At 44.4% G+C, this 24098-nt stretch overlaps 2 protein-coding genes across 4 annotated transcripts in view; both read right to left on the bottom strand.

Moving 5' to 3' along the window:
• The window catches only part of tln1 (talin 1), a 75303-nt gene extending 63035 nt beyond the window's left edge, over positions 1 to 12268 (bottom strand). Inside the window, exons 1-2 of one of the 2 annotated variants that reach the window (XM_056431885.1) lie at positions 11978 to 12268; positions 1334 to 1402 (exon numbers count right to left, since the gene is read on the bottom strand). The gene's annotated coding sequence lies outside the window, so the exon portion shown is untranslated. Of the gene's footprint in view, positions 1 to 1333; positions 1403 to 2370; positions 2399 to 11977 lie in introns of those variants that run through there. The other variant, XM_056431884.1, reaches the window with a different exon arrangement.
• Positions 12269 to 13557: 1289 nt separating this feature from the next.
• hmgcs1 (3-hydroxy-3-methylglutaryl-CoA synthase 1 (soluble)) lies at positions 13558 to 23281 on the bottom strand. Of its 2 annotated transcripts, none has more exons than XM_056433230.1 (10): positions 22440 to 23281; positions 21080 to 21528; positions 19529 to 19654; positions 19208 to 19372; positions 18264 to 18432; positions 17904 to 18074; positions 16869 to 16975; positions 16407 to 16532; positions 15633 to 15784; positions 13558 to 15026 (listed from the first exon to the last, which is right to left on the bottom strand). In XM_056433230.1, the coding sequence occupies exons 2-10, from the start codon at positions 21525 to 21527 to the stop codon at positions 14955 to 14957; spliced, it is 1536 nt and encodes a 511-aa protein (XP_056289205.1). In that variant the 5' UTR covers position 21528; positions 22440 to 23281; the 3' UTR covers positions 13558 to 14954. The 2 variants fall into 2 exon arrangements, with proteins under 2 accessions (XP_056289205.1, XP_056289206.1); XM_056433231.1 differs by lacking the exon at positions 22440 to 23281 and adding an exon at positions 21894 to 22398.
• Between the last annotated feature and the right edge of the window lie 817 nt (positions 23282 to 24098).

The raw sequence follows: 24098 nt of genomic DNA, 5'->3' as shown, positions 1-24098 counted from the left end.
TGAGACTAGAGCATAGAACCCTGAGACTAGAGCATAGAACCCTGAGGTCAGAGCATAGAACCCTGAGACTAGAGCATAGAACCCTGAGACTAGAGCATAGAACCCTGAGGTCAGAGCATAGAACCCTGAGACTAGAGCATAGAACCCTGAGGTCAGAGCATAGAACTCTAAGGTCAGAGCATAGAACCCTGAGACTAGAGCCTAGAACCCTGAGGTCAGAGCATAGAACCCTGAGGTCAGAGAACCCTGAGACTAGAGCATAGAACCCTGAGACTAGAGCATAGAACCCTGAGGTCAGAGCATAGAACCCTGAGACTAGAGCATAGAACCCTGAGGTCAGGGCATAGAACCTGAGGTCAGAGCATAGAACCCTGAGACTAGAGCCTAGAACCCATGTTGAGGTCTTTTTGAGGTATATTATGCAGAAGTTGGTCAGAACCAAAGATGCTGATGCAGCTTCTCTTCCTACACGTGTTCTCTCGTCTCCTGGTTCCTGAACGCAGCGCTGAGGGAACCTCCAGAGGGTTCTCAAGAGGAAACCACGAGCAAAGAGAAAGAGTTATAATCCTCATATTGAGGAACGGCGGCGCTCGTCGGGTCACTTCCTGGTTCTGACGAGGAGGCTGAGTTTTATTTATAGGATACTTTCCACGGGAGGAAACTAAGCGGAGTGTGTTGACAAATGAGTTGTATGTCACAAACAAACACACACACACACACACTATCAGTTCCCCTTTCCTTGTCGTCATCCCCCCCCCCCCCTGATGACAGGAGGATGTTGCTGGGAAGCGATCAGATCTCAGGATACAGCTGTCAGAGTGCATTCTGGGTATTGTAGTTCCAGTGAAACCAGCAAGGAAACGGCCTCTTCCTCAAACCCATCATCGCCTCAACGAGGTCCAGACGAGCCACAACATCTAATAAATCCACCAGTACAACCTCTTGTTAAACTATATATATTAATATATTATATATGTATATAGGATACTTCATATATATAGTATATATATATATATATGAAGTCTCCTATATATACATAAATAAATGATATATGTATATAGGAGACTTCATACTGTTTATATATATTATATTATTATATTAAAATATATATATAATAATATATATACAATATATATTATTTATATGAAGTCTCCTTTGTACATATATATAAATATACTATATATATATATGTGTGTGTATAGTATCTTGATTACTCTAAATATAGGTTTACCAAAAATGTAAAATGTAGTTTCAGTTTTGGCAACCCAAAGCGGTTTTAATATATTTAATAATAATAGTTATTGCGGAGCCGGATTCACCAGGTGAGTCGTACCTGATGTGAAGGAGTGTGTTTGGCGACAGCCCTCCGGCCGTCAGCTGAGGGATGGATGTTTGTCTCTGGCTGAAGGAAAGAAAAGACAACAGGTTAGAATCATTATGACACATTTAAACTTTAACGACCAATCAAAACACAAAGATCAAAACCCTCCAGCAACTTCAAGATTGTAAAATGAGTTCAACCAATCCCATCGCTGCCTTTGTTGGCCGATACATCGTCCCATAAATAAGTGCAAAAAAACTATGTTATTATTATATTATTGTCATTTTAAGACCATTTGATGCCACTGATATAATAATAATATAAACAGCGTAATAATGCGAGTACACCTTTGTAATTATAAAGAATATTCAGACATGTGCATGTGAAAGAATATCCCTAAATAAATAAATAATAATTCATAAAAACACAACTAAAAAACTAAATACAACAATCTCTGTTCACACAACTTTGTTGTTGCAATACAATATTATTCTTTATAATATACAAAACAGAAAGACTGAAAGGTATATGTAGAAGCAAAAAATGCTTATATATTCCTATCCTAAATTATAATCAAATAAATCAGAAAATTAATATAAAATAAAGAAATATATATATATATACACACACACACAGCTTCCATATACATACATTTCACTTTAATTTAAATGAAACATTTTGGCACAGAGGTATAGAGTCCATTGTTTCTGAACAGGCACTATAGTGTCCGTCCAGTGAGGACCACCAGCTAAAGGACCCGGGTCGTCTCCATGTATTGCGCAAGAAGACAAAATGCACTGGGACAACTTATTGATCTTTAAAACGCAAGAATCTCCATCATCTGGAACGGATCAAGACTTCTTAACTTTAACAACATGTATCTTGAGTTGGCAAAGGATCTTAAAAACCGAAGTCATGACAGATCCTCGTGAACATTCCTTCACACTGAAGCTCCACAAACTCAAGGAAAACTAATTGATAAAACCCTCCCAACTCATCCTCAACCCTCCATTCTTGTTCCTCTCTAACTCCCGACGTCTCCCACATACTTGCGGCTCCGCGCTGCGACTCGTACGGAGCCTCCGGCCTCCGGCTGCTGTCACTCAGACGCCGCTCGCTTTTTCGTGGTCACCCACAATAATAACTTTTTTTTAAAACCCTGCCTCCACTCTGGCATGACAGGGCCGTGTGTTGCGAGAGCCCCCTTTTGGATGATGTCACTTCCTGTTTTAAAAAAGCCTGTCGATGCCATAAAAGGGCATTTGGGCCGTGTGTGTGCTCCCAGCTCTGACTCAGTGTTTCCTGTCTGCAGGACTCTGGAGGCTGGCTGCAGGGGAGATAAGAGGGACTGGTCCTCTCATTCAGGTCTACATGGTTATTACACACACACACAGAGGGCCACGTCAGCCCTCCACTCCTCCACCTTGACATATAGACGGAGAGAGTGAGAGAGAGAGAGAGAGAGAGAACATGCATGAAAGCTTCCCACTCCACCCCGACGGAGACAGGAAGTGCTGAGACAAGTAATTACTGAGCAATGAGGAAGAGGAGAGGGCTGAAGGCCACGGCAGCCAATCACAAGCAGGCAGGCGGGGGACACCCCAGAGAGGGGGGGGCGCTCCGACGGGACGGAGACGTCCCTGTGGACGCATCGGGACGATGTCACAGCGTGACGCTAAAACAACAAGAAATATACAAAATAAACATCAAGCTTCACGTACCGAGGAGGGAAAGATGCTGAGGACATGAGGGCCAGAGTTCAGGAGAGTGTGTGTGAGAGAGTGTGAGTGTGTGTGTGTGTGCGTATGTGTGTGAGAGTGTGAGTGTGTGTGTGTGAGAGAGTGTGTGTGTGTGCGTGTGCATGTGTGTGTCTGTGTGAGCGTACGTGTGAGTGTGCGTGTCTGTCTGTGTGTTTTACTGTGTGTGTGTGTGTGCATGTGTGCCATGAGTTCAGCTTCATCATGGTTGAGCCTGTGTGTGTGTGTGTGTACGTGTGTGTGTGTGCGTATGTGTGTGTGTGCGTATGTGTGTGCGTATGTGTGTGTGTGTGTGCGTATGTGTGTGTGTGTGTCTTCATACGTGTGTGTGTGCGTGCGTATATGTGTGTGTGCGTACGTGTGTGTGTGTGCGTATGTGTGTGTGTGTGTATGTGTGTGTGTGTGCGTATGTGTGTGTGTGTATGTGTGTGTGTGTGCGTATGTGTGTGTGTGCATATGTGTGTGTGTATGTATGTGTGTGTGTGTGTGTGTATGTATGTGTGTGTGTGTGTGTGTGTGTGTGTATGTGTGTGTGTGCGTATGTGTGTGTGTGCGTACGTGTGTGTGTGCGTACGTGTGTGTGTGTGTCTGTGTGCATACGTATGTGTGTGTGTGTCATGCGTTCAGATCCATCCCGGTTGACCCTGTGTGAGTTCTGAGGTCACCTTGAGGTCACGACCTAGTGGTCGAGTTACAGTTTTCTACAAGGAGAAACTCTCCTCTCCGGATGACACGAGCATCCAGGTCACGTGACACATGTCAACACACACACACACACACACACACACACACACACACACACCTAAAGCCTCCCTCACTTCCACCCCTCTGGGCGTGTCCCTGCTCCACAGAGCCAGAACCAGAGCCAGAGCTCTGCAGGAGGGCTGCTGAGAGCACCGTCCTCTCCAGGGAGCCGTCATGATGCGTGTTCATGCCTCCGGCTCAATGCAGCTACGTCCTCACAGCTTCCCGTCCTTCAGGCCCGGTCACGTGACCCGTCAGCCCGGCAGCAGAACCAGAGGCTCTATCTCGTCTCCTCCGGTCCGCTGAGGAACCTCCCAGCGCCCTCTTATCTCAAAGAGCCAGAACAACACTCTCTCATGTGATCCGGTCCACGAAGCCTGAAGCTTATCGGACAGAACCGGACGCCCCCAGAACCCCAGAACCCGGCCGCGCCGCTGGCGTTCTGCTCTTTGCAAAGAAGAAGAAAAAGAGGAAATAATCAACACATTAGAGACGGAGTCGTGATGAAATGATCACCACGCAGCGACCCGGAGAACCTTCTGGCATCAGGACCCAGCTGCAGCCCGGGTACCACGGTTCTGACCCACACCAGGAGGTCCTGCATGTATTATGAATAATTATGAAGGGGGAACTCTTCTTCTTCAATCCGTCCATTGCTCATGCAGATCAGCGTTCACATTATTTTGACCTTCATGGATGTTGGGTGTGTGAGTGTGTGTTGCTCCTCGTGAGCAGGTCCAGCTCCTTATGACCTTATAATCATAAATGATTGTGGGCGGAGCTTCAGAGCTTCAGACTCGCCGTCACAGCCGAGTCGGTCAGAGCTCGACTTCTGCTTCCTCTGAAGTGAAGACGAGTTCAGAGGAAGCAGAAGTACAAGAACCTGTGGTGAAGAACAGCTGACCAGAGGTCACACACAGAGGTCACCCACAGAGCCACCGCCTCAGACCTCCTGGAGGCCACCAGACCTGCACCAGACCTGTATGAGACCCTCACCGGTTGTGGACCTGGATGAGCCGATGGAGGTGACGGTAAACACCGACTGGAAGCAGCTGTGTGTACTTAATGTGTGTACTTAATGTGTGTACTCATGTGTGTACTTGTTTACTCTCCTCACAGACTGATCTCAGGTCAGCTGTCCTCCATGTGTGGTGTGGTCAGAAGGGGGCGGGGCTCTGAGAGGGTAACATGAGGCCGGTCGTCTGATGTCTCGTCATAGTGACGTATCTTTATGGGTTTAAAGGCTGCGTCACAGTGAAGTGATGTCATGATGTCATGATGTCATGATGTCATGATATCCACAGGATGACAATATCTTGAGATTTGATTTTCTTCATCTGGCCACGAGCTCACAGCAGGAGCGACGCCACGGGACGGAGGCTGTTTCAGTCGGCTTCATGCAGTCATTCAGTCATTCACTTCCCAAGAGCTCTAATCTCTTCATTTCAACCTCCTTATCCACAAGCAGCTGAGTGTGAGTGTGTGTGTGAGTGTGTGTGTGTGTGAGAGTGTGTGTGTGTGTGTGTGTGAGTTCACGTGTTCACCTCTACAACATAACTAATATACTACAGAGAGATATGAGGAGTGTATGTACTTTAAATAGAGGTGGGGCCGACCGATAACTCACATATAGTCAATGTGACTTGTTGCGTTTCCTGTTGCTGAGTGAAGCAGCAGGAGAGTTATATAGTTATGTATATATTATATATGTATATATGTATACATTATATATTTATATACTATAGAGTTATCTAAAGAGTTATCTTAGTGACGGTATTATCGTCACTAGAGAGTTTCACCTCCTCTGGTTCAAGGCCTCCTGAGTCCTGAGTTCTCTCCTCCATGTAGGGCTCCCTGAGAGACCAGGACCGGGACCGGGACCACGACCAGGACCAGGACCGGGACCAGGACCAGGACCAGGATGCATGAACAGAGTCGGACTCGTCTCCGTCTCTAACAGCAGATTTGTGCTCCGAGCTCTTTTGAAGTCGTTTAAACTCAAAGTTCCTCTTTTGAAACCAGTTGGTTTATTTAGAGAAGAAACACGAGGCTGGAGGAGAGGAGAGGAATCCAGAGAGCATTCCTCTGGAGGAGAGGAGAGGGGGAGGGGGGGAGAGAGAGAGAGGGGGAGAGAGAGAAGAGAGAGAAAGAGAGAGAAAAGAAAGGGGGAGGGAGAGACGATAGAATAGAGAGAGGGGAGAGAGAGAGACAGAAGAGAGAGGGAGAGGGGGGAGAGAGAGAAGAGGGAGTGAGAGAAAAGAGAGGGGGGAGAGAAGAGAGAGAGGCTTCATTCAGACGTACAGTAGCAGCAGAAGAACTAACTTCATCCCAACGGGCTGAAGGAATGTGAGATAACATCTCAGAGAAACTCAGGAAGCCCACCAACAGAGCTGTGATCACACACATATATATATATACACACACATATACATATATATGTATATATACATTATATATGTATATATATGTGTCTTTTAATGAATGTAACCGTCGCTATAGAAACCCATTGAGTGTAGTTAGCTGTTCTTGTGTGACAGCGTTGGCTCCTCCCACTGAGCTCAGAGCTCATGTCTGGAGGCCGGATGTCAGGTCAGAGGTCACGCACGCCGACCCTGGATCTCCAGTCCAGGACTTTAAACCAAATTTCAATGACCAAATATTTTGTGAAATCTACATTTAAACCAAAAATGAGAATTACAAACAGAACAGTATATATAGCGTGTGAATGAACATATGAATATAAAAACACGTGTGTGTGTGTGTGTGTGTGTGTGAGTGTGTGTGTGTGTGCGTGTGAACACTTTATTTAGCGTACCTGAAGACTTTGAGCCTTTAGTTCGTTCTCTTAGGAACGTTGAGTTACAATAGTTACACGATACATCCAAACACTGTCAATCTGATCTGTTCTGGCCTTTGAGTCAGTGTGTGTGTGTGTGTGTGTGTGTGTGTGTGTGTGTGTGTGTGTGTGTGTGTGTGTGTGTGTGTGTGTGTGTGTGTGTGTGTGTGTGGGACTCTACATGTCATGTCAGGTCATTGTGTATTATGAGGACCAGAGGAGCTCAGGGTCGGGTCAACTTGTTTCTGCTGAAAGATGGGAGTGTGTGTCCGTGTGTGAGAGGGTGTGAGTGAGAGTGTATGTGAGAGTTTGAATGTGTGCGAGTGTGTGTGTGAGAGTTTGAATGTGTGTGAGTGTGTGTGTGTGTGTGTGAGAGAGTATGCGTTTGAAAAAGTGAATTAATTGGCAGTTCCTAAAGAAGTGAACATATTATCTCCTCCTTCAGTCCTCACTGAGGGCAAAGATTAACAGCTTGTCTTGTTTCCTCCAGGCAGCGTTTCCTGCTTCATCTGAAGTCTGAGCTGCTTCTTTAAAAACCTGCAGAGCTCTGGGGGCTGACTCCCTCACAGGCTGATCCCAGACCAGCTCACAGGCTGACTCCCTCACAGGCTGATCCCAGACCAGCTCACAGGCTGACTCCCTCACAGGCTGATCCCAGACCAGCTCACAGGCTGACTCCCTCACAGGCTGATCCCAGACCAGCTCACAGGCTGACTCCCTCACAGGCTGATCCCAGACCAGCTCACAGGCTGACTCCAGACCAGCCCACAGGCTGATCCCAGACCAGCTCACAGGCTGACTCCAGACCAGCTCACAGGCTGACTCCAGACCAGCTCACAGGCTGACTCCAGACCAGCTCACAGGCTGATCCCAGACCAGCTCACAGGCTGATCCCAGACCAGCTCGCAGACTGACTCCAGACCAGCTCACAGGCTCACAGGCTGACTCCAGACCAGCTCACAGGCTGATCCCAGACCAGCTCACAGGCTGACTCCAGACCAGCTCACAGGCTGATCCCAGACCAGCTCGCAGGCTGACTCCAGACCAGCTCACAGGCTAACAGGCTGACTCCAGACCAGCTCGTGTGTTTAGTGTCGTCTTCACCAAATAAGGCCGAGTGAACCGCTCAGCCTCTCAGCTGAACGCCAGCGTTCTGAACCGGCGTGAGACCCTCGTTGATACTAACGACACAGTTCTACATCATAATGTCAAATAAAGTTTAAAACACGCCACCGTGTGAATAAAAACTCACTTTTATTTATCAAATTGCAAAATGAATATTAAATATAGTCAAGACATTGTGGAGGTCAGAAATAATGATTTATATTGTAAGTATTAATGTTGTTCTTCGAGGACAGTTGTATAGCTTCTCCGTCGCATACCTCTTTACTACTTCCGTTTTCTACCTTTCACAATAAAAGCCCTGGAAACATCCAGGAGTTGTGGCACAAAAACATCCACTGAGTACTTTGTAATTATCGCTGTGTGAAAATGTGATAGTTGACACTGACATCGCGTACCGCTTTACTACTTCCGATTTTTACCTTTCAAAATAAAAGCCCTGGACATATTGCCGTTTACCCGAGGAACAGGAATTCACCCAGAGCAACTCAACTCAATGTTTACCACAATTAAACTGAACTGTATGTAACACTGTAGACACTGATGAGGCGCCGTTTAGCTGTGCGACGGCATTCAACGGCCATTAAGTGGTAATAAGCTCCCCGTCCTCGAGCCGGGAGAGGAGCTCATGGGCAGGACGTAAATCATCCAGCATGAACCAGGACCACGTAGGTAGTGAGGTAGTGGACTAAAGGAGGGGGGGGGGGGTCCTAATCCCCGACTATTTAAAGTAGAGCCGGCCCGTGTCACATTTCCTCTGTCGACAGACGGCGCTTGTTCTTGATTGGCCGGGACAAACAAACAGAGGCACGCACGCGCTCGTGAAAAAGATAAATTTAATTTTAAGCGCCAGACTCACCCTGAGAGGGTCGAGTCAGCCGGGTGCCGGTCAGCTGACCCGGGTCAGCTGACCGACACCGGACTCCCTGCATGGAGAGAGGAATCCTTAGATTAAAGAGGGTCAGTGTGACATTCAAGTGACAATGAAATACAATCCAGGAAGTGCAGTGACACGTTAAAGCATTTAAAGGTTGACATCACACGCTAAAAACACGGCTCAACAGGCAACACGCGTGTGTCCTCTCGGGACTGAGAGCGTCATGTGACTCGTTTATCTGCGGCGCCGCGTCTCGCTCCTCTGATGGAGTGACAATAAAGTGGCATTTCATTTTTTTTCAGAATAAAACGGTGGTAAGAACGATTTAAATTGTGATATTTATTTTTGTTATATTCAATATGTTTGTGTCCGTGTTTTTCTGTCCGTCGGAATTGTTGTTTATTTGTTGTTTTTTGGTTTTCTGGTAATGTGGAACTTGTAAGAACTTTAAATATAATGCAACATGTATGTAACATGTATGTAAGACGTATGTAACATGTATGCAACATACGTAACATGTATGTAACATGTATGCAACATGTATGTTAAATGTTGTACATGTATGTAACATGTATGCAACACACGTAACATGTATGCAACATGTATGCAACATACGTAACATGTATGCAACATGTATGTTAAATGTTGTACATGTATGTAACATGTATGCAACATGTATGTAACATGTATGTAACATGTATGTAACATGTATGCAACATGTATGCAACATGCATAACATGTATGTAACATGTATGCAACATGTATGCAACATACGTAACATGTATGTAACATGTATGCAACATGTATGCAACATGTATGTAACATGTATGTAACATGTATGCAACATACGTAACATGTATGTAACATGTATGTTAAATGTTGTACATGTATGTAACATGTATGCAACATGTGTAACATGTATGTAACATGTATGAAACATACGTAACATGTATGTAACATGTATGCAACATGTATGTAACATATGTAACATGTATGCAACATGTATGTAACATGTATGTAACATGTATGCAACATACGTAACATGTATGTAATATGTATGCAACATATGTAACATGTATGCAACATGTATGTAACATGTATGCAACATGTGTAACATGTATGCAACATGTATGTAACATGTATGTAACATGTAGGAAACATATGTAACATGTATGTAACATGTATGCAACATGTATGTAACATGTATGCAACATGTGTAACATGTATGCAACATGTGTGTAACATATGTAACATGTATGCAACACGTATGTAACATGTATGTAACATGTAGGAAACATATGTAACATGTATGCAACATGTATGAAACATGTGTAACATGTATGTAACATGTATGCAACATACGTAACATGTATGTTACATGTATGCAACATATGTAACATGTATGTAACATGCATGCAACATATGTAACATGTATGCAACATATGTAACATGTATGCAACATGTGTAACATGTATGTAACATGTATGCAACATAAGTAACATGTATGTAACATGTATGCAACATATGTAACATGTATGCAACATGTATGTCACTTCATAAAAATATACACGGACATATACAACATGTATGTAACATGTATGACACATACATGTTACATACATGTTATATACACTACCGTTCAAAAGTTTGGGGTCACCCAGACAATTTCGTGTCTTCCATGAAAACTCACTTTTATTTATCAAATGAATTGAACATTTCATAGAACATATAGTGAAGACATTGACAAGGTTAGAAATAATGATTAATATTTGAAGTATTAATTTTGTTCTTCAAACTTCAAGCTCAAAGGAAGGCCAGTTGTATAGCTTATATCACCAGCATAACTGTTTTCAGCTGTGCTAACATAATTGCACGGGTTTTCTAATCATCCATTAGTCTTCTCAGGCGATTAGCAAACACAATGTACCATTAGAACACTGGAGTGATGATGAAATGGGCCTCTATACACCTCTGGAGATATTTCATTAGAAACCAGACGTTCCACCTAGAAGAGTCATTTACCACATTAACAATGTATAGAGGGTATTTATGATTAATGTTATCTTTATTGACAAAACAGTGCTTTTCTTTGAAGAATAAAGACATTTCTAAGTGACCCCAAACTTTTGAACGGTAGTGTATATGCAACATGTATAAACTCCACGCAGCTCTCCATGGCGTGAAGTTAGAGAGGCGACATTAATATATTTATTTATATTTTATATAAATCAGGAAGCAGAAGTTTGACTTCTCATTTATTGGTTCTTCAAATAATTATTTAAAAACTAAAGAAACATTACGTGGAACTCAAAGGTCAGAGGTCATAACCTCCATGTTCACTCAGGAGAGATAAACATACAACATATAAACTACTTCATCATCAGAGGTTTAGGAAAACAAAAACTTTAACTATTATAGAATAAACTAAAGAACGTGACGTCAGAGCTGCTGACAGAGCGCGTCTGGGTTTAGCCCCGTCTCTCCTCCATCCATCACAACGCAGCAGCAGCGAGACCTGAACGCACCACCGCCTGCTGGCCATCCGAGTGGAGCCCGACGTGTGCCCACATGAGGCGCGTGCACGTACACACACACACACACACACACAGTGTTATTAGGCTTCCTTTCACAGGAGGAACCTGAACCTGAACCGTGTGGTCCACCGCTGACACAGTTTACACGCACACGCACATACACACTCTCACACACACACACACACACTCCTCCATTCTTCCGCCACATCACCGCGGCGGAAGAATGCGCAGCCGCAGGCGACACCTTTTCTCTTGTGAGTGGAACACGCCCCGGCGCGCGGCCCCGCGCACGGAACCGACGGACGCGGTCACGTGCGAGCCGGGTCTGGACGGAGAGGACCCGGGGGGTCTGGACCAGAAGGTTCTGGAGGCGGTCCAGGAAGTAGAAGCTCTTCTGAACTTTTTTTGACAGAGCAACATCTCAGAATGCCAGACTCACTCCACGGGAACTTGAACGCATCACTGCATGTTCCTCAAGAGCCCACAGGACATTGAGCTGTGTGTGTGCGCGTGCGCGTGCGTGTGTTAATGAACACGTAGGAAACGACGTAACACACGCCACACACACACACACAGAAATATGCCACACACAGAAATATGCCACACACGCACGCGCACGCGCGTTTTAACGGCGGCCTCGACTGCGGGAGTTTCTTCTTCTCGGGTGTTTTCTCTCTCCCACGTTCAGCTGACGTCAAGGACTTTCTGGTTGGAATGGTGAAAACTTTTTTCAAAGTAACAACAACAGCAACAACAACAACAAACAACAACAACATTGAGCCTGACCTGCGCGCGCGAATCCTCTCCCGCCGGCGGCCCCTCAGGACTTTGAAGACCCGAAAGTAGTGGAAGGAGTTTTGGGTTTATTCCGGAGAGAGAGCGAAGCTTTGGAGCCAGAGGGGGAAGCCAGAGACTTCTTGTGAGTTCCTCCCTATCCGCTTCTCGCTCGCTGCGCGCGGCTTAAACTCCACCCTGGAGGCCGGGCGGCGGCGCGGTGGCGCCACCCCGTGGACACCTCGCGCTACTGCAGCGCCGGACCGAGGAGCTCTATGAGGGCCAGGCAGCAACAGCCTTTTATTATGAATAAACATAACATGTTATAGTATTCTTTATGTCAATAGTTTCATTGTCTATTATTGAATACTTTATATTATAAATCACTGGATTCGGTACTCTTATTTCATTTATTCTAAATTAACATAACATTTTATAGTATTCTTTATTAAAATAGTTTCATTGTCAATAAATCTCTGGATTCGGGACTCTTCTTTGATTTATTCTAAATTAACATGATCAAATATTATATTATTCTTTATTAAAATAGTTTCATTGTCTATTATTAAATACTTTATTTTTTGTGATCAAATCTTTTATTGGTTTTCGAGATATGCAAAAGAAAATATGTACGTATACAAAGGTACTCATAAAATAAAGAATATATATATAAATACGGGTAGATCTAATAAAGACTCTCAATGCAGTTCACTTTAGCTACTGGGTCCTGCTGGGTCCTGCATGGTCCTGCTGGGTCCTGTATGGTCCTTCTGGGTCCTGCATGGTCCTTCTGGGTTCTGCTGGGTCCTGCATGGTCTTGCTGGGTCCTGTATGGTCCTTCTGGGTCCTGCTGGGTCCTGCATGGTCCTGCTGGGTCCTGTATGGTCCTTCTGGGTCCTGCATGGTACTTCTGGGTCCTGCTGGATCCTGCATGGTCCTGCATGGTCCTGCTGGGTCCTGTATGGTCCTTCTGGGTCCTGCATGGTCCTTCTGGGTCCTGCTGGGTCCTGCATGGTCCTGCATGGTCCTGCTGGGTCCTGTATGGTCCTTCTGGGTCCTGCATGGTCCTTCTGGGTCCTGCTGGGTCCTGCTGGGTCCTGCATGGTCCTGCATGGTCCTGCTGGGTCCTGTATGGTCCTTCTGGGTCCTGCTGGGTCCTTCTTGGTGCTGTTCGGTGCTGAATTTAACTTTATGGCCAAACTCTTTTTTTAAATTTGGATTCCCACTGCAGCTCATAACCACAGCAGCTGTTGATGACGTTGATCTGTTTATCTTGATCTGTTATCTGTTGATCAGTCTGACGTGTTCCTCCCATATCTTCCACAACACATTCCTCTTACATAACCGTGAGGTATGTACACCTTTAAGAGGCCAATCTATAATATTCTACTGACATTGTATCACTGGACTGCTGCTGCTCTCTTTTAATGAGGCTCAGGATCCTCCAGACTCCCATGGTCCCTGAACTATCCACCGTCTCCTCCGAGCAGTGTGGAGGTCTACATCACGTGAGGACCCTGAAGGGGCCTCGCTCCGCTCATAAAGAAGTGAATGACACAGACGTGGAGCACCAACACAACACGAGAAACATCTTTTCTGGGTACGAAGGGATTTTATTTCAGTCTGGAACGTCGACGATTAGCAAAAACATAGATTGTGATGCACTGCATCAAACATCGCAGCGTTCTGGTCATACAGCCGCCCGCGGGAGGAGAGCGTGGTGGGGGGTGGAGCAGGTGGAGCACCGCGTGGAGGCCAGAGCTCTGGGTGCGAGGAGTTCATGCTGCGTGGTTTTCATGGATTTGATGGGGACATTTGGCCGTATGAGTCTGTATTTGTGCTACTACTTTCATTTATTCATCATTATTACAGCTGGAGGTTCAACTTCCAAATATTAAAAAACTAAAATTCCCCTGGCAAAAAAATATTATTTCTCTTGTGCATGAAGACGAAAACACAGAATTATCCCTAAAAAAATAAAAAGTAAGTTTAAAAATATTGCTAATGTATCTCTCTTCTTATTGGAGGACTTTAGGGTGGTTGCATTTTTTTTTTTTTATATCTAGGAATGTGGTGCAGCTAAAAAAGACATTTTGCAGAGTTCACTTGGATGTCATGAAGTCATGATCTCTCTGTTCTCTCAACCCACTGATGATGTCATCCACCTGGCTGCTTCCTGTTTGTTCATACTCAGTAAGTGTGGATGTGTAGAGACTCGAAGACATCGCCTAATCTTTAAAACATTAAAGGAATACAGTGAGGAACCACAGGAAGTTTCCTTCCTGAACTACCCCGTGTTCACGGATCAATTAACCGTTTATTAATTGAATTATTAAGAGCTACACGTGCTGCCGTGCATCAGAAGTTAGCATCTTCTGTGCGTGTGCTTCCTACATGAGAGGCTCCGCCCTGCGAGGCTGTGTGGGCGGAGCCTGTTCCCGACGGTCACATGACGGACCTGCAGAGAGCTGCAGAAAGCGAACCACATATCTTTTCATAGAAAACTTGAGGTATTGCTCCCGGAGCGCCGTCGGTGGAGGCACCAGCTTCCCTTTTGATCTTTTCACGATCAGGACGCCGCGTTGGCGACGCCTCGCGTCCTCGTCCTGCCGCTGGCTGCCAGCTGCCAGGGGGAACGCTCCTTCAACTCCACAATATAAAGTCACGCCAACGTCTTCCACCCGAATATAAACAGCTCCTTTTTTTCTTTACTTTTTTTTTTTGCATGAACGCAAAAAAAAAGAAAAGAAAATATGTACAAATGTTGAACATTGAAATGAAGGATTGATAAAAAACAACACAATTGATTATCGTGATCAAAATAGACTCCGTGGTCAAATGTAAGATATTGTCCTGTCCGACAGTACCACATGCGGACAACAGGGGGCGGGGCTCCCCCTTGTTTAGTGTGTCTGGTGTCTTCGGCCTCCGGACCTCGAGAGCCGGCGAGTGAGAGTCTCTCGATTCCTCTCAGAGGGACGCCGCGGCCTCAGGTGCTGACGGCGGCGTCGGGGCCGGCGGCGGGGATGCGAGGCATCTTCTTGGCTGGACTGGGGACGAGCTGCAGGACAACAACAACAAAGTGATGGTTAACAGAGCGCTGCATGGTCATGTGACCCGTCTCCCATCTCTAAAACCCCTCACCCTAAACAGCTAGTCACTTCTACAGGAGTCAAAGGTCACGCATGTGTCTTTAGTGACATCATCGTGTTCCCAGACCAGCGTTCATACACAATTAGACTTTCCCAGGACTTTAAACCAAATGTCCATGACTAAACATTGTGAAATCTCGTGTCTACATAAAGAAGTGATAACATTTTGGATTTAATCTAACAAAAAGAATTCCAAAGCATCCAGAAAATAACCTTAAATGACTCAAATGAGTGAGACAATAGTTTAGATTCAAAGAATAAACATTGTCTTTCCAGTGAAGGTGCGTTCACTTGCAGCGCGGAAAAATTTGCACTGCAAGTATGAGAGAGCGTACGGCGGTTTATATTTATAACGTCTTCCTTTAAAAAAAATCATTAATTATTTAAAACTCAGCGTAAATGAATATAAAACATTTCCAGGACTTTTGGGATTTTTCCAGGTTCTCCGTGACCGTAGGAACCCTGGAGAACGCTCCCAGGGGGACGCGGTCCTAACGGGGGCGGGCCTCCTGTACCTCGGTGGCGAGGCGGACCAGCTCCGGCTCCGACTGCAGGTCGTGGTCCAGAGGCGTGCGGGCGTACTCGCGGCGGTGCTTGTCGTCTATCCGCGTGAGGTACCAGGTCCCCGGGAACAGATCCTCCACCCGGCCCTGAGGCACGTAGCTGGCTGGAGGACACATGGAAACATACAAAATATATAAATATATATACACACACACACGCGTGATCGAGAGAAGTGAGAGAGGCAGCATCCCAAATATCACAATCTCCAGGACCGTTAACTCTTCTGTTTGAAGATCTCAAATCAACCCACGATGCCGATGAGAATACTCGCATTTGATTGGCCGAGTGGCATCACGTGACATGATTTAAACCGCGTGTGATTGGTCGATAAAGCTTAATATTCTCAATTATTTATTGGTTCCAGGTCCATCTTCAAGAAGCTGAACTCTCTCCTTCCTCTCCCCTTCTTCCCTTCCTCCTCTTCCTCTTCTAGAGACTTGTATGTCTGAATGTTACTATAATACAGACTTAAAGTTTTTTTAAATAGTTCTTGTTTCTTAATCTCCACTTAACAGAGCCTGAACGCATCACAATGTAACTGAATGGAGCCTGTTAGCCGTTAGCATTAGCCTCACTAACCTTCCTAATGTCACCGAATAAAAAGCATTGAAGCCGATCTCCTGAAGAAGTGACAATAGAGAAGACTGAGTGAGCAGCCATTGTTTTCTAGGAGCGTCACTTCCTGTGTCCTTCAGAATAAGAGGCGACCAGCGTGAAGGTCGTACCAAGGTGGTGAGTCTCTTCTCTCAGCTTCATGGTGTCGGAGAACACGGCCGGCGACACCTTCTGCCTGGAGGCCAGCCGGACCTTCAGGTCGCTGAGGCTGGACACCAGCTTCTCCAGAGCGGACCCTGAAACACACGTCTGGTTAGAGTCTACAGCGGCACGATGCCTTCAGGTACCCACTTCATCCCTGAAACACACGTCTGGTTAGAGTCTACAGCGCCACGATGCCTTCAGGGACCCACTTCATCCCTGAAACACACGTCTGGTTAGAGTCTACAGCGCCACGATGCCTTCAGGGACCCACTTCATCCCTGAAACACACGTCTGGTTAGAGTCTACAGCGCCACGATGCCTTCAGGGACCCACTTCATCCCTGAAACACACGTCTGGTTAGAGTCTACAGCGCCACGATGCCTTCAGGGACCCCCGTCAGCCCCGCGGCACAGGGGACCTCGACTCACCGGGCGTGTGGTCCTGTGTGACCCGGAGAGAATACAGCGTGGCGGCGAATCCTGAGCCGTAAGAGAAGAGTCCGATCCGCTGGCCGGCCAGCTGAGAGGCCGAGTGCCTGAAACAGAGACAACAACCATGCTCCTGAAACACGACAACAACAACAACAACAAGTCCATTGAGCCCTGAAGCAATAAACTGCATCTAGAGAGCCCCCAATAATACATTTGGGGGCTCTTTTTGAAACTTGTGAAATAACATTTAACCTTTGTTAAAAAATAATAAATATACTTATTTAGGCTCACAGTATATGAACAATTATCATAAACATGGCAATAATAAGACTATTAGGTAATAATAAGTGTTATTTTAGATTTTTACTTAAAAAACAAACATAAATCAGATGATCATATTACATTTTATTCTTATTTCTTTGTGGTTATGTCTTGTTATAATTTAATTTAAACAACTATTAACAATAATAACTTATTTCTTTGTTTTTTTATCATAAAAAAATATATTTATTGATTTTGTGTGTGCCTAGTACAGGAAGTACAGATGAGACACAAAAAATAACCACAATAAATCAAATTAAATAATCATAATTATTAGAGGACATGTGTTGCCCCTCTCGTGACATCAGGGGCAACATTATGTCTCTTAGGGGCAGTTTTGACCTTTGACCTCTGGTGTGTTTCTGGCACTGAGTGCAACAATTTACTGTTGAAGATCTCGCCAATAATCTATATTATATCGATATATAATATAAATATATTTATATTAAATCGATACATATATAATAAATATATATATTATTATATCGATATATATATATAATATATATATAATTATGTAGATATATAATATATACATTATATAGATATACAATATATATATATTTATTTATTGTCATCATGTCTTCACCACATGTTGTGTTTAAAGCCCGTAACTGAAGGAGTGAAGGACTGATGGAGTGAAAAAGTGATGGAGTGAAGGACTGAAGGAGCGATGGAGTGAAGGAGTGATAGAGTGATGGAGTGACTCACTCAGCGAACAGCGAGGCCAGGCAGCCGTACACGGAGGGCGTGTACATGTTCCCGTTCTGGCTGGAGATGAGCAGCGACGGCTTCGTCTTCTCCTCAAACAGCGAGGCGCTGGCCTTCATAAAGGCCTTCTCCACGTCGCGGTCAAAGTACGTCTCCTCCAGCCGCACGTCCCTACACACACACACGCGCACACACACACACACACAAAGAAGAAACCGCCTTAGATCTCATGAAGCAAGTGAGGCAGCGATGGAGGAACATGAAGCCGTCAGCAGGAGGATTTAAGTTTCTAAATCAACTTTTAAAAAACACTTGTTTCAAAGGATCAAATCCCCGTCTTCCGTTTTCTTCCCCGTGTACCTGAAGGCATCGAGGCCCGTGAAGGGCCCGGTCTCCGTGTTGGGGCTCGGGTGGTTCAGGAAGTCGTTCATCATCAGTCGGGCCAGAGACTTCTGAACCAGCTTGCAGTACGGAGAGTGAAAGAGGAGGTGGCCGAAGTCATCCAGGCTGAAGCGCTTCTCTGAACCCTCTGAGGAGGAGGAGGAGGAGGAAGAAGAAGGATTAGATCAGACGAGTTTCTTGTGTTGCAGGGTCTCAGGATGTGGAACACTGGGCGTGTCCAATGAGAACAATAGTTCTCTAGAGACACCATGGTGTCTCTTGGTGTCTCATGATGTCTCAGTGTCTCATGAGGTCTTACGACTTTTATTATTATTTGTTATTAAGACTGCTCTTATTATGAAATATATTATTACGCCTGCTCTTACTGTGAAATACATTATTCCGACAGCTCTTATTGTGAAATATATTATTACGACTGCTCTTATTGTGAAATATATTATTACGACTGCTCTTATTGTGAAATATATTATTACGACTGCTCTTATTGTGAAATATATTATTACGACTGCTCTTATTGTGAAATATATTATTACGACTGCTCTTATTGTGAAATATATTATTACAACTGCTCTTATTGTGAAATATATTATTACGACTGCTCTTATTGTGAAATATGTTATTATAACTGCTCTTACTGTGAAATACATTATTCCGACAGCTCTTATTGTGAAATATATTATTACAACTGCTCTTATTGTGAAATATATTATTACGACTGCCCTTATTGTGAAAAATTTTATTATGAAATATATTATTATGACTGCTCTTATTGTGAAATATATATGTCAGCCTGTATTGATCACAGTCCGTATTGATCACAGACTGTATTAATCTGAATCTGTATTGATCAGTCTGTATTGATCATAGTCCGTATTGATCAGACGTCGGTTGTTTCCACTCACCTCGTTGCCACTGCGCGTGGATCTTGTTGCGGTACACGGAGTAGCAGCGGTCCAAGGCGCTCAGGTAGCACTCGATGGAGAGCTTCCCGTCCACCACGGGATACTCGGACATCAGGTCGGGCTTGTAGAAGTCGTACGCGTGCTGCATGTGGGTTCCTCGGAGACCTGGAGGGACGCCAGCGGGATTAATAAAACTGCTATTTTCACGGATTCCACTTTCATATTTCCGTTAGTGAATTAATCAGCATGTGACGGCTAAATAACAAACGGGGTCTTATAATGTAGTCGTTCATTGCAGAGCGGCGTTATCACATCGCTGACCTCGCTCGAAGGCCAGAGGAGCATTGGGCCCGACCAGCATGGCCACCGCACCGGCGCCGCCCGTCGGCCGGGCGCTTCCTGTGGCGTAGACGGCGATGTCGCCCGCTACTACCAACGCATAGCGGCCTGCAGAGAGGGAACAGGAAGGAGGGGAGGCAAGCTTGTTGTTGTATGTATACAAACACGTCTCTTCACTCAAATGTAATCATGAGCACAAAACTATAAGAGTGTAATATATACGTGTTGCAACAATTAAAGACAGAACTAGAACGGGCTCTCGGTAGAACGCATACCTTTGCATATCACGAGATTGGGCATTGAGTTATGAACATTTTGGCATTAATTGCCAATTGGATAAAAATTGACCGCGCTATGGTAAAAAGAAGATTTTGACCTTTCCATGACCTTGACCTTTGACCCGATCGATCCCAAAATCTAATCAAATGGCCCCCGGATAATAACCAATCATCCCACCAAATTTCATGCGATTCGGTTTAAAACTTTTTTAGTTATGCGAGGAACACACATACAAATAAATAAATAAATACACGGCGATCAAAACATAACCTTCACATTTTCAATGCGAAGGTAATTAATGAAGACTAAATGCACTTATGTGCAACAAGGGAGTCGCCGGACCAATCAGGAGCTAGCATAATCAATATGCAGCACTGACATTTATATAATCACCAGAGTTCTTTATATTTGGTGGAGAGGAGGACGTTGAAGAAACTGGTGTCCATATTGGACAACCCGGACCACCCTCTCCACCACCTCCTACAGGGACAGAGGAGGACTTTCTCCAGACGTCTCCTCACGCTCCGCTGCCACAAGGACAGATACAGGAGAACATTCCTGCCGACGGCTATGAGGCTCTATAACAGATCACCTCTTGCCAGATCATAGTGCAATAACTACAACAATAACTGAATACTTACACTATGTTGATCTGCACTTCACACATCTCATTTGTTTGCACTACACACATACACACACATTGCATTTCATTTGCTCTGCACTCATACACACACTTTGCTTTTTGCACTCTGTCTATATTTAATATTTTTGTATTTGATTTGTCAGTGTTGTTGTGTGTTGTGTATGCATGTGTGTTGTATATTTACATATATATTTTGTTTTGTATTTTACTTTTATACTTCTATATCTTTCATCCCTGTTTCTTATATTTTGTGTTTTGTTTTTATTCTTGTGTGTTGCTGCTACTGTCACGACAAATTTCCCCTTGGGGATTAATAAAGTATATATCTATCTATCTATCTATCTATCTATATTTAAGATTGAACATGATTTGGTTGTAAAAGCTGCATTTTGTTTAATACATTTTTATCTTTTCTTCAAGTTAATTGTCCTCAGAATTCTTTGTTTTACATTTTAATTATTCTTAAGCACAGACTGTGTGAACGCCGGTGCTTGTTTGCATCTGTTCTTTGTGCCTTGAGATATTTCAAACGAAGTATTGTTTTATTTAAAATGTGACGATAACCTTTTCAATCAATGGAGAAAAATATAAAAGTATCCATGTTCCCTCACCATCCCAGGAGCTGGACTCCACCCAGTTGACAGCATTGAAGAGAGCGGCCGTCCCCCCGTAGCAGGCGTTCGTGGTGTCCACGCCCTCCACATCTGTGTTGCCAGAGTCCTCAAACAGCTGCATGAGGACCGTCTTCACGGACTTGGACTTGTCGATGATGGTCTCCGTGCCGACCTCCAGGCGCCCCACGCTGACGTAGGACAGGTCGTTCCTCTCCATCAGCCTCTGGACCACCGTCAGGCACAGGGAGTTGATGTCCTCGCGGTCCGAGCAGAAGCCCATGCGGGCCTGGCCCAGGCCCACGGTGTACTTGCCGGCCGACACGCCGTCCAGCTGCTCCAGCTCCGTCTGGTCCACGAACTGGGACGGGAAGTACAGCTCCAGAGCGATGATGCCCACGTCTTTGGGCCATGGACCCAAACAACTGAGTGGTGCTGATCCGGGCATCCTGGATGGGTCGAGGAGAGGCGTCAGGTTCAGCGTTATATTCATTTGATTAATAGGTTGTGTGTTGGAGTCCTACAACTTTGGATTCGTCAACAGGGTTGGGGTCAACTAGTGGGAACAGGTCTTTGTTTGTTTGTTTAGGTGCGTCAGCAAAAACCTTCCCCCTTTTTCGCCCTTTGGACATTAACAGAACGCCAGCAGCGACGGCGAACGGAAGGCGTTAAACCCCAGAGTAAGTTGCTAACGCTAGCTGTAAAAGGGCACAAGACGAGCCTCTTTTAGACTACAAGTTAAATGTGGTCAAATGTAAATGCGGGTTAGTGTGACCGCTGTTAGCCATCGGCTTATGTTACGTCATCTACGTACCTAAAGAGATAACCGGGCTACATAGCGCGCGCGTCTGGGAGGCGAGATCCAAAAGGATAGAGAGCTAAACTCGGTGAAAGGTCAATGGGATGTTCTACACTTTTACTTAATTCGAAAAAAATGTAAAGTTAACCCGTTAGACATGTCACAGTGACGGCTCAATCAGTGGAACAAATTACACATGTATTGCCGTAAATACTACATAACAATGTGTATTTAAAATAAAATAAAAATTCATTTATTTTTGCTTGGCCATAATGTTGCAACCCGGACGCATTAGGCGACGGACCCACTTCCGTTCTGACAGGGCTGGAATTTCCATTCAGCAGCTTGATTTAAAGCTAGCCGTGACTCGTTATATGTATGATATAAACTAGTTCGCTATTCGAGTAGCTAAACGCCTACGGAACAATTCGGATTTAATGAATTAAGAAAACAAGTTTATGTTGACTAATATCGTCTACCAAGACGTAACAGACACATTCGAGTATTTTAAAAACACGATATACGAAGTTTCAGAGCGTAACGTTACGTGGATCTCCTCACCTGAGTGGTGAAGCTAACTCCAGAGAGATGAAGAGTCACTGACGTTATGTTGTAATTTGCGTCCACCAATCTTCTGACCGGCAGAAGTCTATTTATGTATGACGATGACAGCGCAGAGTCCGCCCCCCGCTCTCCGGCACCTGGCCCGCGGGCCAATCACAGCCCAGAGTCAACATGCGGCGCTTCCAAGTCCTGCGCATCGTCAGCCAATCAGAGATCAGGAGTCACAACCACGCGCCGGAGCCGTGTCTGCGGACCAATGGCGTGAGTTGTGCGATGTATGGTGAGAGAGAAGCAGCCAATCAGACCGCGGACGTAATTCCTGGCGCGGTAAGGACACGGCGGTGGGTAACGCTTGAAAAACAGAGCAGTGACCATGGCAATAGTCCACGATCCATTCATACAGCCTATTATACGACGCCCCGTTCATTTAACGTCAATTTTACATGTAATTAAACGACATTAAAAACTATTAAATTAACTATTGTTCATGTAATCCTTCTGAACTGGTGTATACTTTTTCTTTTACTTGGAAACACATTTTTTTCAAAATGGGTCTTTTTTAAAATTTAGTTGCAATGATTTTTAATGCAGTAGGCGTGCATGTAGGGAGCAATCTGTTGTCCTAAATATTGATAAACTATTCAATTATGTCAACACCATTTCAACTTCTTCATGCATTTTTAGAAGCTCCAAACAGAAACATCATGCACCTTTTTATACCAGGTCCTGAGGCATTTTAGTTCTGTGAACTGTTATGCAACGCATCTTTTGTTTATTTATATATAAGTAAACTGAAGGATGTCTGGTGTGAGAGCTTGACTTTCAAACTATTTCTAAGTAAAAGTACTGAAGTATTATCTATAAAATGTCATTAAAAGCATCAAAATAAAAGTCCTCTCCTCAGTGCATGTGGAAGTTCTTCTCTCAGTGTTATATAACAGCTGTTGTGTTATATTGTGATGCATTAAGGCGTTAACAGCAGTTTAATGTTGGAGCCATGCCATTGGATGTGTGACATTGCATCATAATTCAGAAAGTGAACATGTCTTTACAGACTGTAAATCTGCAGAGTAAGTAATAACTATGTCTGTCAGATACATGTGGGAATACTAAAGTGAGTTTAAGTAGTTATTATAATTATGTATTAAGTATATGTCAGAGATAAAAGCCAGGAAGTAGAGTGGCAATCTTACACACTTCTCCGTGCTAATTAAATCAAAAGAGTTACACAAAATATCCTAATAATGATTAACACCACAAACACACACTATGTGGATTCTGTCAGCTAAAGCTGTATTAGTAAAAGATTTAATATCAGATTTATTTATTCTTAAACCTGGTTTAACATCTATGTCACCTTAAATGAATCCACTCCACGTCATATTAATACTCACATTCCTCGAGGAGGTGCAGTAGCAGCCATCTTTGTCTCAAGCCTATCAATAAACTCTGTAAGAGCCAAATGTGTTAATGAAAATGTAACTTTACATGGACACTGGGTGGCGCTGTTCTGTCAATATATGACTGACTATATCGCCCTTTAACAAACCCTAAACCTTCATTAAATTAGAGCTCATTTGAAAGCTTGTTCTTCGTCTTTCACACACAACCTGGAAAACAATACAGACGATTAAATCAGTTTTAATCACGTTTCGT

The sequence above is a fragment of the Pseudoliparis swirei genome, chromosome 15, assembly GCF_029220125.1.
Source record: "Pseudoliparis swirei isolate HS2019 ecotype Mariana Trench chromosome 15, NWPU_hadal_v1, whole genome shotgun sequence".
NCBI lineage: Eukaryota > Metazoa > Chordata > Actinopteri > Perciformes > Liparidae > Pseudoliparis > Pseudoliparis swirei.
The sequence above is the reverse complement of the archived record's forward strand: the minus strand, read 5'-3'. Positions and strand labels throughout refer to the sequence as shown.